Genomic DNA, 19,619 nt, shown 5'->3' with positions numbered 1-19,619 from the left:
TATTGTACCAATATTAAATTTTTAGTTTCGATAACATACTGTAGTTACATAAGATGCTAACCTAAGAGCCTGGGCACAACTCTTCTGTAAATCTAAGATTATTTCAAAATATTGTTAGTTTTTTTTTTTTTTTCTTTTTTAAGTATCACTTTTCTTCTGGACAATATACACCTAGGAAGATTGTTTCTCTTAGAAAACTACTCTGTGCTCTTAAATCAAGAGATCCTCTTGTCCTGAGGGGTGGAGTCCATGGAGATCTTCTGGGCTAGAGACTTGGTGCAGTTGGGAGAGATATTATGGTTGGGTGAGGCACTATAGACATGGTCATAAAGATGTGATCTGAGGTCATGGATACCATGACAAGAGATCAGGCCTGAAGAATCAAGAAGTGAACGGACTTTGCTTTGGAGTAAATCCAACCTTAATTTGTGAAAGAGCCATTCAAGAATAAGTTGGCAAAACCCAACACAAAATGTTGCAAATAGAAGACAAAGTTACCCTAACCAGTCAGAGAGATTATCTGCCACTCACAAGTACTATGCAAAAGACACATAAATGAAAGTTAAGCCATAGTGGGAACCTCTCCAGTTGGAACAGGGAGGTTTATGCAGTCAAAGATGAGGCTGGATTAACTGAGAATATCTGAGGATACCCTGCAGTTACATCTGTCTAGGCAGTTCTTACAGGAGATATGACCCAGCAAGCATAAGACAGAGGAATGCAAAATGGTTAAGACCAGTACCTAAATAGATTACCAATCCTCAAGAAGAGACAGTAAATAGGACCCCTCTCCCTGTGCTAACATAATGTAACTGGTTGTATCTGTGTCCAGAGATACGTGTTTAATCACTCATACTGGTTCTTGGTAAATTGGAATCTGAAAGCCTCTATAATATAAAATTTCTTGAATAGGTAGACCATCTGGTTACAATTTTGGTTTCAGGTCCCTGTTATGCAACTGGTACCCAAATAAGGACTGTCTCCAAATGTGAATAGGCTGAGTCAGTCATAAACAAGCAAAAAGAAGTATTCCTCTGTGTTGCTAATATCCAGGATGTTAAAAGATGATTTAATGAAATGGTGCTGCCTAATTTTAGTCAAACTTCCTTTACCATTATATGTTTGACCTAGACCATGGTCAGCAAACTTTTACTGTAAAGGACCAGTTAGTAAATAATAGTAAAGATTTTGGGCTTTGCATGGTCTCTGTTGCATATTTGTCTTTGCTTTTTTTTTTTTAACAACCTTTTAAGAATGTGTTTTCTGTGTCTTTCACCATATTTTCATACCTTGTGATAATGGCTGAAGTTTGGAGATGGGTTTTAAATAATGATCTGAAATGAAGTTTCTGGCTGTGGATTTATTATCACTGGCAAAAGATATGTAATCATGACTTTAATGGATTCAAAAGAAAATAGATGTGTACTTGATCTCCTACTGCAGGCGTTTCATCACATTCATCTGAGATGTTATCTAATAAATATGATCTTGTAAACCCATCAGATCCTGCAAGCTTGCTATCCAGAAATTAAGTGCCTAGTTTTCAATTAAAAATTATTATTTATTCAAGACATGTTTTGTTTCTAAATAGGTTAATTATTAAAGTAGTTTCATCGTTTAGTATGTTACAGTGGTGATCTATTTTTTAAAGATTCAGTTTAATTTGTTTTCTCATTTACTCCTTAGCTGCCTCCTTTTATAGTTTTGTTGCTGTAATCATCTCTAAAGCTGCATTCTTGCTTTCACAGTGTCTCATTTTACTGTCAAGTTACAGTTTCTGCCTCTGATTTGTAGTTGGGCTGTGGCTTTTCACTGTTTCTGCCCCAAGGCCATCCTTCACTAGACCCCAGCAGGTGGCCTTTCAGATACTAAGCCATTCTTGGGATCATTGTGGAACAAACATCCTAATGCCCCTAAAAGGCTAAGTGGTTGGATGGTACACTGTGGATTTTAGGAATATGCTTTGCCTACTTCATGTGGTTTTTCTAAGAAGGTAGATAGGATCACACATTCAAAGACTGAGCTTTTATTTCTTCTGTTTATAATTTCTTCTGTTTATAATTTATAATATGCTGTCAAATGTTCCTTAAATCTTGCATTCAAGGCCTTTATTTGGCTAAACAATGCTTTATTTAGTTGGCAGCCCATTTTAGCAGAAGGGTGTCTGATGAAACTCATTTAATGTGTTTTAGCATTGGGTCTCTAATAACTTCTCAGACAATACTTGGAACTATTAATATCTTCTAAAATTTGTTTTACCTAGATATATTTTAAGGGGAGAACAGAAAATAAAGCAGTATTGTAGTTTTTAATCAATATTACCCAATCAATTGAAGTAAAAGGGAATTTTTTTACTCAACAAAAAGTTGATTGGGTTTTATTAGCTTTTCTTGTTTTGAATAATTATTAACGCCTTTTATCTCTAATAGTTCTCATTTTAAATATTTGGATTCTGTAAAAATGTAACTGTTTCTTAGTCAAATGATAGTTTCTTAAATGGCATACTTTTATTTAACGATAGTGAATTTCCTGGTAGAAATTTTATTTTCTCCTAAACAGGGTCTAATCTGTTGTTAATATCACCATGTCAACTAGAAGAAAGGAAAATTTAGCATGCGTTTAAAGAGAAAACACTGGCTTATGATTTCTTTAAAAGTCTCTGAAATTCAGTATTTAACTTCTTGTATCAGAAATTGAACTAAGAATTGATCTGTTCTCCATCTATGCTTCATGATGTATTTCAGTTTTTTAAAGCACTGCAGTGTTTCAAAGATTTTTGAGTTGTAACTAAATATGAATATTATCTACATACTCTCGTCATTCTTTTTTTTTTTTTTTTTGAAAACATGGGTATTAATAATACGTTGATTTGGAGTCTGAGTAAGCTAGTGAAAGAGGGTCATGGTGTGTGTGTGTGTGTGATTTCTTCATTTTTAATCAAACCATTCTTCTAGAGTCTTTAGGTCAGCTGTCATGTTCATGCTTTCCTGCTTTGTTCTTTTGAACCACTCAATGACTGGTGACTGACTGGATGCTGGAAAGGAACACTTTTAACAGATTAGTGCTGGGGCCCTCTGGTCCTCTCCTTCACCTGCATCATAGCAGCTGCATTCTGCCCTTTCCATGGCCCTGCAAGGAAAGGGGCGGGGGGTGGGGGGGGGGGGAGAGAGAGAGAGGAGAGAGAGAGAGAGAGAGAGAGAGAGAGAGAGAGAGAGAGAGAGAGTGTGTGTGTGTGTGTGTGTGTGTGTGTGTGTGTGTGTGTAGTAGTCAGCAGTCTCTGTCGGCGTGTATTATAAGGTTTCTCAAGCACGTGGAATGAGATCTTTCTCAGGAAATCTCTTTGTCAAGGCCAGCACACGTGGGAAAATTATTTCAATGCATACTCTTGTAACTGTGACTGTTTTTGTTTTATGGGGTCAGAAGAAATTAAGTCCTGAGATGTAGTTATGTTCCACCTCTGCATTTACCTGTTCTTTCTTTTTGAACTCTCCCAGGCAGCAGTACCTGTCCAAAGATCACTATAGTTTCACCTTGCTTGAAAAGCAGCACAACCGCACTGATTGATCAGAATGTATATGATGAAGAGGCTCAGGGAATAAATGGGAAAACTCCAGCAAAACACTCAGCTGCAAGTCCAAAGCCACAAGGTATGCTGATGGGGTTTTTTTGATCAGGTTGTATGCTTTCTTCATTGATGAAGGCAACACAGAAGAATGATGATCACTAAGAAAGAGTTTTAAGCTCTAAATGGGAGGAACTGGGTGCATTTATTTTTTCAAGAGAAAAGTCAGTCTGTGAACCTACTCAGGCGGGGTTTCTACTCCTAAAACATCTTATATATTTCTCTATTATGGTTCTTTTCATATTACATAAATTGTTTACATGTCCCCTTAATGGAAACGTGATCTCTTCATGCATTATGCGTGACATAGTACAAGAGCCTAACTTACTGTTTGCATAATAAATATGTAACAAATTAACGTGTGTGTCGGAAAGTCATCATGACTTGCTAGATGTCAGAGGGTCTGTGAAACAGATTGTTCTAAAACAGTGCTTTAATATACTTAGCAAGAATGTGATTTTGCAATATTAAGGAACTGGGGCTTTTCAGGCTTCCTAGTAAAGTCATCCACAGAAATTAAAAGAGTCCCTCTATCCAGGAGTTGAGTATCCAACAAGGGGAAAAATTATATGGTGGAAATCTCTGAATGCTTTGTTCAGTGACCACTTTCTTTTACAAATAAATTTCTAGTAAACTGTGCATTAACTTTAAGAAGCACAGAATTATAATTCTGATGATTGAGAGCAAGGCCTTTTGAAGTGTAACAAACACAAAACTATGCTACACTGTGGCTTAATGTGTAGTTTCTTTCTAATATATTTTCATTTATATCAAATGCTGAACATTCAGCCAAGAAACAATACTAGACATTTTCAGAATCACTATACTTTGGAAAAATCAATTTTTATTTGGATTATTTTGTATTTACTTTGGTCTCTTTCTTGTTCTTATGTTTTAAGAATTTCTGAAAGAGATCTTTAATGGGGGTAAAATGGAGTCTTCCAGGTTATGGGATATTTTTCTTTTTGTTCTCACTGCTAGCTCTATTGGTGGTGGTATGGGATATGGCTATCAAACAAGGTCAGATAATTAGAGATTCAAATGACTAGCTCATTCATGAGTTTATAACCTTAATCTTTGGCCATATTCCTTATAACATTGTGAATATGAAAATAGAAATTTTTCTGATCATGATTTAAGCCATTTTATTTGCATAATACAAAATTCCATATTGCTCATTAGACCTGAGCTGACCTCAAATAAGGTAAAAAATATATATAAGAAATAAATACAGTTTAATTTTATGTAATTGCCCAGATCAAAAGCATGAATTTCATTATTTATAAAGACTGTTTTGGAAAGATGCATTGCATTACTTCATTGTTTTTTTAGTTCATTGAGATAAATTCTAGCAGTGTCCTTTCTGAGCTGCCATGTGCCAAATAATCCCATTCTTTAGGGGAGAAAACACTGACCTTGCTTTTTGCTGTTTGTAGTTATACTGAAGTCAATGTATTGCTATTTAAATATATATAATTACTTCCTATCTTGAATATGGGTTTATATATATAATTTTACATAACGACAGAGTATTTCCAGATAGTAAATAAACTACATAGAGTACTTTATACTTCTTTTTCAAAATATTCTCACTCATTGTTTGGCCCTTCCCTGGCCCCCCTAGCTAAAATGTTAACCCCACCATCACCCCTTAAATCTCATATTTGATCATCCCTGCTTTGGTTTTTCTCATTCATTACAGATTGGTCTAGTATATATGTAACTCATCCATGTTGGTTATTTTATCTGCCTTTTACACTACTACATCCCCTGTGCCTAGCACACAGCATAGCAGGCCTTCAGTAATACTTACTGAATGAATCCTGCTCCATCATCATGTCTCTTTTAGTTCCGGCTGTTCTTTGTTTAAAACTTAGACTGTGTGCCATAAAGAGAGCAGTGTCCTGAAATGAGGCTACATCTTGGTTTTGTCAGATCAGCTGCCGAATAGACTGAGCACTACTTATTGCTGACAGATAGTATTTCCCACCCTCTAGTAGAGAGAAGCTACTTTTAATTTCTCCAAATCCTTAGGACCATTTTGGTGACTGAGGCTGAGAAATGAAGGGGATGCTAGCGGAGACTTCCTGCTCAGAGTTCGGGATTATCACACTGACACCCTTCTGCCCACTTCCTTGCAACTCCCTTATAAGTTATGCATGATGAGGCTGTTGAGGCTTCAAGGTCCATTATGGAATTTTCATTCAGTTGAAGACGGTTATTCGAGATCAGTGGTTCTCAGCTGGAGATAATTTTGCAGGCCTGTTGCACCCCTCTTGACCCCATGAGTATTACTTGGAGGCTTTTTTGCTTGCGACAACATTTGGGAGTTGCTACTGGCATTTGGTGGGTAGAGGCTAGGGATGCTGCTTAACATCCTACAATGCACAGACCAGCCTTTTCCTCTGCCCTAACAAAGAATTACCTGACCCGAAATGTCAGTAGTTTGAGAAACTCTGATCTAGATCCTAAAATGGCTCATACTTGAATCTTATTTATGTGTTTGCTTCTCATGTGGAGTGCTGATAATATCATGGTTACAATTTATTTTGGTGATGTTTAAAAGGAGAGAACTGACTTATTAGTGGTGATTATGTAGTAATGTGTCTGGAACAACATCAAGTTTATGTTTTTGTGTTTATTAATTACCAATAAGTAAATAAATCCTGAGGATTTAGATAGTGGCTATAGTCAATAATACTGTATTATATAATTGAAACTTCTTAGCAATTAAAGATAGTTGTACTTTTTCTCTTAGGAGCTTTGATCCACAACATTCTCCATAGTTAATTATTTTGATAAAGTCCACATAGTGTCACTTCTCAATCATTAAGCCTTAATGTTTAAAAAATTTTCGTCAACTTTGAAAGCCACATTATTGTTCAAAGAATTTAAGTAAATACACTCAATTTACTCAACTTAGTAATTCATTTCATCTGCTTCTAAAGTAAAGCATTCTATGTGTAATGTTTCATTCTTAAAGTATAATATGTTACAAATGGTAGTCCCCAAACTTCAACTGGTGTAAAGAAAAAAAGTGTCACTGCCATGCCAATTCTACAGGAATCAAGCTAATAACCCACCGACTGCACACCCTGAGGGGAATTTAGGATGGAGAAAAACAGGAAGCATTCTTTGCTTGGATATACCATACCCTAGAAAGTTAAGATACCTATCTAAGGAAAAATTTCAATGACCCCAGATTCTTGAATCTTCCCTACATAGAAAAGCACTAAAATCATTAACATGAGATGTCTGTCTATTCTTTGTGATGAGCAGTAATCATTCTGTGCTTGATTGCATGTTTTTCCCAGCAAAAAAAAGTTCATATATATCTTGGTTCTTCCCTTACCTCTTTGGAGCAGTTCTTCAGGGCTGAGAGGCTGTCTCCCTGGCTTGAGTCCTTAGTAAGGTCCCTGAATAAAACTTAATTTATAACTTTTCCTTATGCATTTTTCTTTCAGTAGACAGTGGCAATTAGTTTCTTTTTCATTCTCAATAATTATTTTGCATACTTGGAAATTTCTGAATAATTAAATTTTTTGGTTTATTTACTATCCATAAAATTGGCTATAGTAGAGCCCATTTTATTTATAGTCATCTAGATATCTCAAACTTAGCATGTCCTTGACTAGACTACCGGATCTCTCCAAAAATTGCTTTACCTATTGTGTCAGTTGATGACAGTTCCATCCTGCCAGTTGGGCAGGCCAAATGTCTGAGTCATTCTTGATTCTTCTTTCTTTCTCTCAAACCTCACGTTTAATCTCTCAGGAAAACTACTTTTTTTTTTTTTCCAGGAAAACTAATTTAAAAATATATCTGGAATCTATTTCTCACTGCCTCATTTTAAACACCATTATATAGTAACCTAATAATGAAACCAAGCAGGACCCTGTGGGGCTCCTGGGCACTGAAGCCTTTCTGTCCCCCATTTCTTGACTCCAGCCTTCATGACCTCTGCGTTCCAAAGGACAGATTCCAACCGTGGCTAATCCTTTGCTAATCCAGGAAGGGAAGGGATGCAAAGACAAGGGAGAGGCAGCCAAGAAACAACAGTGCAGCCTTGGGGAAAAGTCCTGGTTCCACCTCAAGGGATACACAGAACTATGTCTTTAAGCTTTTTTAGATGTCAGCTTTCTTCATACCAGAGAATTCCAACTGAGGCTGCATTAAAGGAACCAGAGAAACTCATCAAGATTACCTGAGACCAGATTAGAGGAGTGCAGGCCCTGCACACACCCTAATCTTATCAGCAATCCCACCCTTGACCCATTGCTATAAAACTCCTCGTCAAATCCTCCTAGGTTGGGACACAGCTTTTTGGGGCAGGTGCCCTCTGTGCCCCCTTTGCCCGGCAAAGCAATAAAGCGATTCTTTTATACTTCACCCAAAACTCTGTCTCTGAGATTCAATACGGCACCAGTGCACAGAAGCCAAGCTTTCAGCATCACTAACCCTTCTCCCTGTTCCTACCCTGATCCTACCCTACTTCCCTACATTCTGTACCTAGCAGCCAGTGTGGTCCTGTTGGAATTTAAGCTATATCATATCATCCCTCAGCTCAGAACTCTACAGGAATTTAAATCCTTACAGCACTCCACAGGTTCTGCCTTCTCAGGCCCTCCCTCTGACCTCAATACCTGCTCTGCCTGTTCCTTTGGCTCCAGTCACATTGCCCTGCACTAGTCTCTAGCTTTCACTCCACCTGGTAGAATGCTCTTCCCCAAATAATTCCCTCAACTTCTTTAAGTCTTTGTTCAAATCTGAATTTCTCAAAGAGGCCCACTCTGAACACCCTACTTAATACTGCAGTATGCCCTTTTCCCCCACTCCCTACCCGCCAGATCCCCTGTGTTGTTCTTTTAGCCCCTCCCCTTTCCTCTTAGCATTTACTACCTTCTGATACATGGTTTACTTATTATTTTTTTTGTTTCTTATCTTTCCCTTTGTTCATTGATATGGTCAAGTGCACAGAACTTAATAGGTATTCAATAAATATTTGTTGGGATCAAAAAAAAACTTTTAAAAAATTAAAAACCCTATGTAGATATGTAAGAATTTCTCTATGATATATATTTTGGAAATATATATATATGCGTGTAAGTTTGTGTGTGTGTGTGTGTATATATATATATATATATATGGAGAGAGAGAGAGAGAGAGAGAGAGAGAGAGAGAGAAGGGAGGGAGGGAGAGATCTTAGCTGTTGTATTAATTTATAATCCCTCTCAAAATGTATTAGTTCACATTTCTTCACAGCCTCAGTGACATTTGGTATTGTCAGATTTTGAAATTTTGGTTAATCTGATGGGGCTGAAGTGGTATTGTGGATTTAATTTGCATTTCTCTGATTATTGGTTAGATTGAACACTTTTTTCTGTTTACATCCTTTGGGCTGCAGGGGGAAGTAGTAAGTAGAGTTTCAGACATAATGAACCAGAGGTGCTGATAGGACACCTAGGAGATGTCCAGAGAGCATTTGGAAATGTTGACCTCCATAGTGTAAAAGAAAAATCAAAAATGATGAGAGTAAGAGAAAAGAATCATTTTCACTTGTCAGTTATGTCTTTTCATCAGAGTATGCATTGTTTTCCTCTAAGACAGTGTTTCTGACACTTTAGCCATTCATGACCCTCTTGGGATTTTTGTCATATACCATGTAGCATTTGTGCTCTTTTATTTAAAATGTATCATAAACCAGTGAATATACACATTTGGATTGTCTCTCTTGCTGAAATAGATGCCTCCTCTGTGCCTCTAAATTAACTGTGTACCCCGTGCTCTGCTTTATCAACATCTTTAAACTGTCTCCCCATTAGAATATGAGCTCCTTGATGACACATTAGTTTCTTCATGTAGTCCACAAATTTGCCAAGCTCTGTGCAGGTAGTTACTGTGAATATAGTTATGATCAAAACAAACATATTCCTTACCCTAACAGGACTCCAGACTTGTGGAAAGCTTTATATCTATAATGTATTTAATATTTTATTGCTGATCTATTATTTAGTGCTGCTTATTACTACTTAATAATTATATAATAATTTATTATAAGCACTTTAGAGAAAAAGTACACAGTGCTATGATGCAGTTTAAAAGAGGCATAATTGAGATGGGAAAAGTCGGTGGAGTCATCTCTGAGAAACTGACTGGCTGATACATATCATTTTATTTGCATCTTGCAAGTATCAAAGAAGGAATGTTCACTGAGTAAACTCTAGATGGAAGAGTTATTTTATAACAATCTTTACACACAGAATGATAAAGAACACATTCACTTCTTTGAATATTCTAGTTAGGAAATTGAAATTATTCCTAATATTAAAACTATTTGGGGGGGGTGAAATATTGTCGTGGTTTACTATTTGGTATATATTTGTTCTACACAGGAACTTTTTCCTTAAAATGAACAAATGTCACACTTGTGTAAGCCTCTTCCTTTCCAATGGATACTATACTAACCATCCCACCCCCACCCCCAAGTACGTCTTGGAAAATAGTATCATTTTCATAAAAAGAAGCATTTCATTTTTTCACTGGAATTTTCTTCTGGTTTGTGTTGACAGGGAAAGAGGTAAATTGTTATACCTGTAGCTCATTGTGTTTATATATATATATATATATATATATACACACACACACACACACGTATATATGTGTGTGTGTATATGTTTTTTTCTCCCTTCTCTGTAAGAATTGATAACTGGCACAGAAATGATGAAATCTGGTCCAGTGAGCATCAGGCAGCTGTCAGCTAGCTAAGTTCATAAAGGAGATGAGATTACTGAAAACCAGGGTAAACAGCTCTGGGAAAATGGGGCATGTAATTAGAAGAAGACATGATTCCCCACCCTTTTTCCAGAATTTAGGAAAAGGGTTTAAAAAAGAAAAAAGGAGATGATTCTATTTGATTTGTTAAAACATGTATAGTTATATATTCTTTTACCCAGAATGTTAATTGAAGAGAAAAATGATACTGTGTTGGTTTTCAAAATTGAAGTAATTCCTGTACTGATTAAACATTTGTGACATATTATATTTTCTCATCTACAGAATTTCTCATCTGTTAGGGAAAACCTGTAGATTTTAGTATTTTGGAAATGATCTGTTACTATTCTATTAATTGAGTGGAGGACTTATTAGTAACCAAATGATTTGTGGTATATTAATGCTAGGCAACTATTAATGTAGCAGACAATAGTAATAGAACTTCTATAACCACCTTTTGCAGATGTATTATGAGGAGCAGTGCTAATAATGGAAGGAGCTAGAGTCTGGGTACCAGTTATGAAATATGATCAACCTTGTTACGCCAGGCCAATCACTTAAGCTCTCTAAGACTTCATAGACATAGGAGGCAAATAATGATCTACCTCAGAGGACTGTAAAGAAAAAATTTCATCTAAGGTCAAATGAGATAAGGTGCTTTTAACTGGGAAGATGCTCTAAGTAGTGCAATATTATATTACTGTTGTTCGTTGGGTTTTTTATTGGCTTTTATGTCTAACCTACTAGCTCTGGTTTCTGGTGTATCTGTTATCACCCTGTTATTAGAAAATCTGTTTTATAGCAAGCAATGTATGTCTAGGAATTAGTTTCAAATTTAGTGCTTTCCTTTCTCTGTGTAGATAAATAACTGCTATGTTATCTCTAATAGAGTTTGGAATGTCATAGCCATATGTAGATCCATAGATGTTTAATAAAGCCATATTTAAAGTCACTTAAAATTAAAAGAACCACTTGAATCTTGGAGATGGGATTTCTACAGGACACAGAGTAAATATCCAAGATAGATAAAGGTCTCTTGGTTAAGGTTCAGTACAAATTTGACAGACCCCTTTACAAAAGGTTGATAATGGTAAAGATTTTTACACTCAGGACACCAGAATTCTTTTGTTAAGGAACAAATATCAGTGAAATACTGAATTCTATTAATTCTTTTTCTACAGTGCCTCCAAAGCCACTACACCTGCAGAATTCACCTTCGTCCAATATACACCAAACCCCCAGGCATAAAGCTTTATCTAGTGCAAAACCAAGGATGGAGGAAGTTAAACCTGCCTCTGCTTCTTGTGTCTCAAAAGAAAAACCCAGTAAGATATCAGATCTCATCAGTCGCTTTGAAGGAGGCAGGTAAGAGCTAACTTACAATGGGAGAAGGCAGGGGGGAGAAGAAAGCTGGTTTTTTAAAAAGTATGATAGTTACAGATTTTAAAATAAAAAATAGAGTATTTTATTCCATTAGGTTTGGTAGGCCTTTAGAAAGAGTGAATTTTTAAAATGCTAATCTTGCCCTAATATGAATTCTCATTCATATTATATTATATTATATTATATATTACCTGTGTGCAGTGCTCTGTGCCCCAGCCTTCTCATCACATTGTGTGCTGTGTAGATCTCATTTCCTGCGTATCTGCGTATATCACTCTGTGTATTGTTACTCCTTGGGGTCATTCCATTGGTCACTAGATAATCTGGGTTGGAAACGCAGGAAGTTATCTCTGTTTCTTTGCTTCTCACTTCATATGCTTGAATTTAACTCCTGTGGGCCTGTCCCATCTCTTCTTTATGACCCATTTTATTTAATGTGGGTCTTCTGTATCCATTCCGTCCCTGTTTCCCCTCTCCCCATACCCCTGTACTGTACTAGGATTGTGAAGAGATACTGGCAATAACAAAATTCATGCTAAATTTCCATTCGTATTTATTAGCTATAATTTTATATTCTTTAGTCCTGACGGTTCACAAAGGTAGCCGAAATGTATATTTCTCACTTAAAGATAAAAAAAAGCTCACATAAGTTGCTTTTCTACTTATATGACACTCAATTGTTTTTTTCTTAGAATTCCCATCACTGACTTAAATAGAATTTTAAAAAAATTTTATCAGAAGGATTTTTTATATATCACCAAAAGTCTGTATATAATTAAACAGTATGTATAACTTCACTTTCATCCTTGAAGCCAAATATTTCCATTCATTCTAGTGTAATATTTGGGAATGGTTTCCCATTAGGTGATTTCAATAGTTATTTGCAGGGTGCATTATTTATGTAATGAATCATAGCTTAGAAATACTTTAAGATCTTCTGGAAATTGTGACCAAGTACAAAACTGCAGTGTCCCTCATTTGTGAGACTATATTTACTAACAAATTCTAGAGAAAAGTAGTTTCTGTTCTTAATCAATTATGGGAACTTGAGTCATAAATATTTAAACTTCAACATCTCCCCCTCAGAAGTAGGATTTTTAATACCTTTTATATCTTAAATTATAGTAATCTTTCCTAGAATGATTTATTTCCATTGAAAATTCTTTTGTTTCTCATGGCAAGTTGATTCAATAGCATGTTTGCAGATTCCCAGGGCCATGTCCAGTGACTGCATAATAAAAGGAGGGGATGGAGCACTGACCCCTATCCATAGTGCATGCCAGAGCCTGTATCCTCAGATTTGGGGGTAGCTTTGGGAAGCCCCGAATGGGTCAGTATTCCAAAGACTGAGTCCTCTGATCCTCACTATTTTTGGTAACCCACTGTTTGTATTCCTCCTCTCCATACACAAAACATGCAGTTTTTCCCTATCAACTTTTTTCAATATATTTTTCCAAATCAGTTTTCTTTCACTCTTCCAGCGTTAACAGATTCAAAGTCATCTTTTGATGCAAAACTTGAAGGTTGGCTCTAAGGAGAGATGTAATGTATGGCATTTTAAGCGAAATTGTTCTAAGAGCAGATAGGATGTAATGTGAGCATTTGGGCCAGTCTGCTGAAGGGATGTTACCTGTGGCAGAGTCCACTGCCAGTACGAAAAATAATTATATGTTTTTAATGAGGTATTTCCAGTAGGAACAGGCCCTAAAAAGTATGGGTTAGTGTTGCATTGGATCTATAGGACTTGAATGGAAGTTTTTATTCCTTGTTCAGTGAGGTCCATGTGCCTGCAGTGTGGCTGTCCGATTTTACCCCAGTTATTACAGCTTAAACTAGCACTTGGTGGAATAGAGGGAGATTCTGCAGGCTCTGATTTACCACAGTAAATTGACAGGAAGAACCAATGTCTGTTCCAGTGGGGTCATGTAAGACCATATGGCACTATTAAAACCTTACCCATGCGTCATAGTTTTGCTCTTTGCAATAATCTAAGTAGCTCTGGTTTATTGCTTTCGTTTTTTTGTGTGTGTGTGTGGTACGCGGGCCTCTCACTGTTGTGGCCTCTCCTGTTGCAGAGCACAGGCTCCGGACACGCAGGCTCAGTGGCCATGGCTCACGGGCCTAGCTGCTCCGCGGCATGTGGGATCTTCCCGGACCAGGGCATGAACCCGTGTCCACTGCATCGGCAGGCGGACTCTCAACCACTGCGCCACCAGGGAAGCCCTCTGGTTTATTAATAGGAGTGATTTGGAGGATGTATTTGGAGCAAGTGAACTTTATTTATTTATTTTTTACTGTGGTTTATTATTCCATTTTTTGTTTTTGTTTTCATTTTTTGAGAGTAAGAGAAACTAGGATTTTTGACCTATGAAAGACTTTAGGATTTTAGAAGAGGTAAATAACATTTTCTCACAAAACTGAACATTGTTTTTTCCCAATGACACCGCAAGGCCAACTGTTTCTCCCCATGGTTTGTCATCTACAGGAATCTGCTACTTATTGGTTGAACCACTGCTTTTACTAAACCTTCCCTCCCCACCTTATCCTATACCCCTCCACACACACACATATCCCCTGGATATCACTTATTACAGGAAATTCTTACTTGTCATCCAAAGTGGTCCTTTCCAAAAATCCTAAGTAAGTCCAAAGTTTGGTTCAGAGGATCTGCTAAGGATCTTTCCACTGTGTTGCTGGACACTGATGTGTTCAGGAAAAGGAGGGCAGTTTGATTCAAATCTTCAAGGACTTTTGGAGAAATTAGGCCTAAGGTATACGCTCCTAGAAGGCAGATATCAGCGGTGGAGTGTGTCACATTTACTTATACTGACAACCTCCAACTTTTATATGACATTTTCCCGTACCAGATTTTTCCTTTCCTTCCTGTGCTGATAAACTTTACTGTGTCTTTTTTCTTCTCTTATTGCTTTCTTACTTACTTTCTTACTGTTATTCCCTGTTCCCGTTCTCCAGTCCAGATCAGCAGTATCTGGGAGGAGTACAGTGAAGGGAGACAGTAACACACATCTCAGCATTGTCCATGGACCTTTCTGCTGTGCCCTTTCCCCACATCCCTCATGAGCCCTCACCCCATAACCTCTGCTTGTGCTGACGAAGATGCCAGCCCTGGACTTTCTTCCCACATTTTTTTTTTTTTTTTTTGGTGGTACGCGGGCCTCTCACTGCTGTGGCCTCTCCCGTTGCGGAGCACAGGCTCCGGACGCGCAGGCTCAGTGGCCATGGCTCACGGGGCCTAGCCGCTCCGTGGCATGTGGGATCTTCCCAGACCGGGACACGAACCCATGTCCCCTGCATCGGCAGGCGGACTCTCAACCACTACGCCACCAGGGAAGCCCTCTTCCCACGTTTTGTATGTGGCCTGCTCACCTGTTTCTCACTCCATCCTTCCTGTTCCAGTGTATTATTATAATGTGGGGTTAAGACTACAGAATTTAGAGTCAGACTTCACGGTTTGAACACGGGCTTTATTATTTGTTAGCCACGTTACATTGGCCCCATTATATAAGTTTCTAAGCCTCAATTTCTCTATTTGTGGGGTCCCTATTTTGGAATTATTATCAGTATGAAACAAGATAATTAATGTAAAGGGCTTAATGTAGTTTCTGGCAGTTAATAAATGTTAGCTGCTATTATTGAATTACTGTCATGATCACTATCACGATGAGTTATTCATTGCTCCTCAGCTATTTATTGAGCACTGTCACATGTCAAGTGCTGTGCTCAGAGGTGGGGATAAAGCAGAGAACAAGACGAGCACATTTTGTACTGTCACAGAGCATTAGTCTGTTTTAATTTTTTCTCCTCATTAGGTCGTAAGAATCTCTTCAAGACTGAAGTCCAGAGTTTTGTGTTTGTCCTCACTGGAATCCTAGATTAAAGTACTATATAAATATTTCCATAGGAACATTGTAATATATTGGCAGTTAAATTCCAACATACTATTAGGATTAAGCCTCTTTGAGGTGACGTCTGAGCAGAAACCTGAATGATGGGAAGGAGTAAACCACACCATTGACTTGGGGAAGATTGCCCTGGACAGAGAGAATGGCAACTACAAATACCCTTAGATATGCACATTTGCTTATTGGGGATGGGAACAGCAGGTGACTAGTATGACAAGAGCACAGTGAGTGAGGAGAGAATAGCATTTAATGAGGCCAGGGCTAGTGGGGGCTATAGTATATAGAGTCTTATAGGCCATGATCAAGATGCCAGATTTACCTTCAAGTGTTTGGGCAAACCCTGAGAGTTTGATCTTTGTGGCCAACTTGGGAAGACTAGATTGAAGGGGATCTGTGTGGAAGCAGAGAGAGAGACAGGTTAGGAGGCTATGGAAACATGTGCAATAAAATTTTTGAGAAATGTGTTCTGCTTTCCAAAGAAAAATAACCTTTGTTTCTAACCTGTCCATAAATTGAGGGCTAACTATACTTGTTTTTAAAATGTTAAGAAAGTAAAAATCTTGGGATAAGATGGCCTTATTAAATATTTCACACATCTAAGTCTTTACTAACTAGCTATATTAATAAACAGCCCAAGGAAATGTTTTCAACCCTATACGTAAAGCTCAGGCTTATCTTTATTTAAATGTTTAGCATCCTAAAAGACCGAGAGTTACTCTGGAATATTCTTACCTATGTTTCTAAAACCATCAGAGGGAAAAAAAATGTCTTCACTAAATATCCCTAAACAGCTAGAATAAATTTGTTTTTATTCTAGAACTTGTCCATGCCAACATTTTCATACTTCCTTTGTATTTTATCTTTTAGCTCATTATCAAATTACAGTGATTTGAAAAAAGATTCTGCTGTGAACCTAAATGCTCCTAGAACCCCGAGAAGGCATGGATTGACAACCACACCTCAGCAAAAACTCCTCTCCCAACACTCACCACAGAAGCAGGGAAATGATACAGATCAGTCTCAGGGTGCACAGACTTGTGTGGCTAACGGTATGGTAGCAGCACAAAACCAGATGGAATGTGAGGAGGATAAAGCGGCCACTCTTAGCCCAGATACTCCTATTCAAACTTCTGAGCCCTTGCCCGATACAAACTTAGTGAATGGAGAAAGACAGGAAACAGCCACAGACCCTGCATCCCCCACAACAAATGACTGTGATGAAAATGCTTCTGACAGTAGCTGCAGGACTTTACATGTCGGCCCACGGCTCCCCCTGGAAGAAGGAAGGGCAGACACAGAAGCCAAGGTACAAGAGAGGGAAGATGGAGAAAGCCCCCTAGAACTGGAACAGCTGGACCAGCACCATGAGATGAAGGTAAAGCGTAAGTAGGAAGAAGCACTGACTTTTTTTTTTTTTTTTTTTTTTTTTAAATTTAGGCTGTACCGGGTCTTAGTTGCGGCACGCGGGATCTTCGTTGCAGTATGTTTAGTTGCGGCATACGGGATCTTTAGTTGCGGCATGCGGACTTAGTTGCGGCATGCGGACTCTTAGTTGCGGCATGCATGTGGGATCTAGCTCCCCGACCAGGGATTGAACCAAGGCCCCCTGCACTGGGAGCACAGAGTCTTACCTACTGGACCACCAGGGAAGTCTCAAGCACTGACTGACTATTCCACTATGGTTTGAAAACTATTTTATAGCACTTATGTGATGAATAAGTCAGATCACCCATACCACTGGTTGAATAGTTTTCAAGCTCTAGCTGATGATGCATGTTTTCCCTACTCTGAGGAGATATTCCACTTTTTCTTCTATGTAATTTCTGTTGATCTCTCTATTATGATTTCAAGATTCAGAACAGTGTGAAGACTTTGATATAGGAAAACCACAAACATACTGTTTTTACTTACATTGGAAGAAAATGTTCTTTGTTGCCCAAATGTTAAGGCTGCATCCCTAATATTTATGGTCTAAGTAACAGGAAATTATATAATGCTGAAGATCATCTTGGTTCATAGTTCATTTATAGAAGAAAAAACAGTCCCAGGAAGCTTAAGTGATTTTCCAGGCTCACAGTAAAAGCCCAGACTCCTTGTGTCCTGACTCTCAGGCCGGTATTGTGTCCTGATGCAAGAAGTCACAAGTGTAACTGCCTAATTGCAGGAAATGTCAATGAATACAGCGGCCATGAGGAATAGACTAGAGAGAAGTGAGACTGTGGCAAACTAGAAGTTCATTTCCTTTCTAATCAGAGCAGCAGTTTGATGAACCACCTGAATGGCATTTCTGAGCTAACGAAGAGCTGATTTGCTGGTGAAATATGTTCATAATCTACCTGGGCTATAGCAGAAACTTTTATACAATTTCAGTAACAAGACGATTGCATTTGTATTCTTTATTCAGGTCAATATAGTGCTTTGGAAAGATCAATAATATGGCTTTTACAAAGCACTTGGAATGTCTTGGATCAAAGATGGTATATAAGCATTATCATAGCATTCCCTGGAGTGGGGAGTTGTTTATAATTCTGAAGACAAGAAAAAAGTTTCCATTGTTTAGTCTCTCTTATATATTATAAATAACAATCTTTGTAGGAGAGCTGATAATTGAAAATCGGACAATTATAGGAAAATTTGTAAAGGATAAATCCAAGTCCTAAATCTATTTAAAATTTTTTTATGATGCTGTATCTTAAGTGGCACTAACATAGCCAGAAATTCAAAAGGACTGATACTAAAATATTAGAGTAAAAAATGATTGACTGATGTGTTCAGAACTTTAAAGTGAAGTCTATCTTATAGTTCAATTTACAGTGATCCTGAAAAAAATCACAACTAGGCAAAGAGCCAGTAGCTTATTTTCTTCCAGTTAGTGAATTAATTTTAAATGCTGACTCAAGCAGAGAAAGTTTAAATAAGGAAGTGAGTGGGAGAAAGTGAATCATACTTGGTAACAATATCTGACACATTAAAGAAACAGGACTTTGCAAAGTGAATCTCTTTACATCTTGATATAGTAGTAGATTTTAGTGTCTCTGTGTTTAAATCACAGTGAATGGAAAAGAAGTTTAGAACCAAGGAACTCAAGACTCACATCTGTCCTTTTACACTTGGAATGATGCCACCAGCAAGTATTTGTAAAACAGTAAGAGCTGTTTTTATTAAGAGAAATATTTTAATTGGTGATGATGCTTGTGGTTGCTGGGTACTACTTTTTTTCCCATGTCATATATTATTATGTATACATTTTCATAGATGAGTCTTCTTTGGTTTGGGAGAGACTTAATAGGGCTTCCTATTAAATTAGTGAGACATGGAATAGTACATCTGGTCTTTCTCCTAATGGGCATTTAAGCAGTGGTTGGCACATGCTATATGTGGGAAGAAAAAGGAAATTTTCTCTGCAGAGCTGTTGATCTAAATACTACATGAGTCTCCCATCCAAAAACGAGTATTAGAATGTAATTTCTTCATGGTAACAATGTGTTCTCTTTTGCTGCTTTAGAGTAGCAAGCATTAGTGCTTGTTACATTGCCTTTCCTTGTTCCAAAATGCAAACATAAATGTTAGCAGTGTTAAGGTGATAAGTTTTATGTTAAGTGTATTTTACCACAATTAAAAATAAACTTAAAAAAATTTTAAGTTAGTAGTATATAGTAGACTAAACAATTGGAACCAGGAAATCTTGATGCTACTTCTTATACATCCACTAACCAACATTATGACCTTGAACAAATCAATTAAATCCTCTAATTAAAGGGTTCTAAAATTCTTTAGTTGAAGAATATAAACTGAGTCTGATCTTAAGTCTCTCCTTAGTGATAATAATATAATAATTCTGTGCTGTTGTATGTAGGTATATTCCTTTGTTAGCATAGCCCTCCAGATTGTCAGCTGCTTCTTAAACCATCTAATGTGTT

At 37.4% G+C, this 19,619-nt stretch overlaps 1 protein-coding gene across 10 annotated transcripts in view; it reads left to right on the top strand.

Annotated features, from left to right (window-relative positions):
• FGD4 (FYVE, RhoGEF and PH domain containing 4) overlaps positions 1-19,619 on the top strand; it is a 223,005-nt gene that overhangs the window by 144,396 nt on the left and 58,990 nt on the right. For 9 of the 10 annotated variants that reach the window (XR_012324456.1, XM_019935480.3, XM_019935471.3 and 6 more), the window contains 3 exons: positions 3,495-3,647; positions 11,575-11,758; positions 16,567-17,074. Coding sequence is in view for 9 of the 10 variants with exons in the window: in XM_019935480.3 (XP_019791039.2) it covers positions 3,495-3,647; positions 11,575-11,758; positions 16,567-17,074 (845 nt within the window). In the remaining variant the exon portion in view is untranslated. Of the gene's footprint in view, positions 1-3,494; positions 3,648-11,574; positions 11,759-16,566; positions 17,075-17,232; positions 18,845-19,619 lie in introns of those variants that run through there. The other variant, XM_033866933.2, reaches the window with a different exon arrangement.

The sequence above is a fragment of the Tursiops truncatus genome, chromosome 11, assembly GCF_011762595.2.
Source record: "Tursiops truncatus isolate mTurTru1 chromosome 11, mTurTru1.mat.Y, whole genome shotgun sequence".
In the NCBI taxonomy this organism is placed as follows: Eukaryota; Metazoa; Chordata; class Mammalia; order Artiodactyla; family Delphinidae; genus Tursiops; species Tursiops truncatus.
Note: the sequence above shows the minus strand (reverse complement) of the source record. Positions and strands in the feature narration are given on the sequence as shown.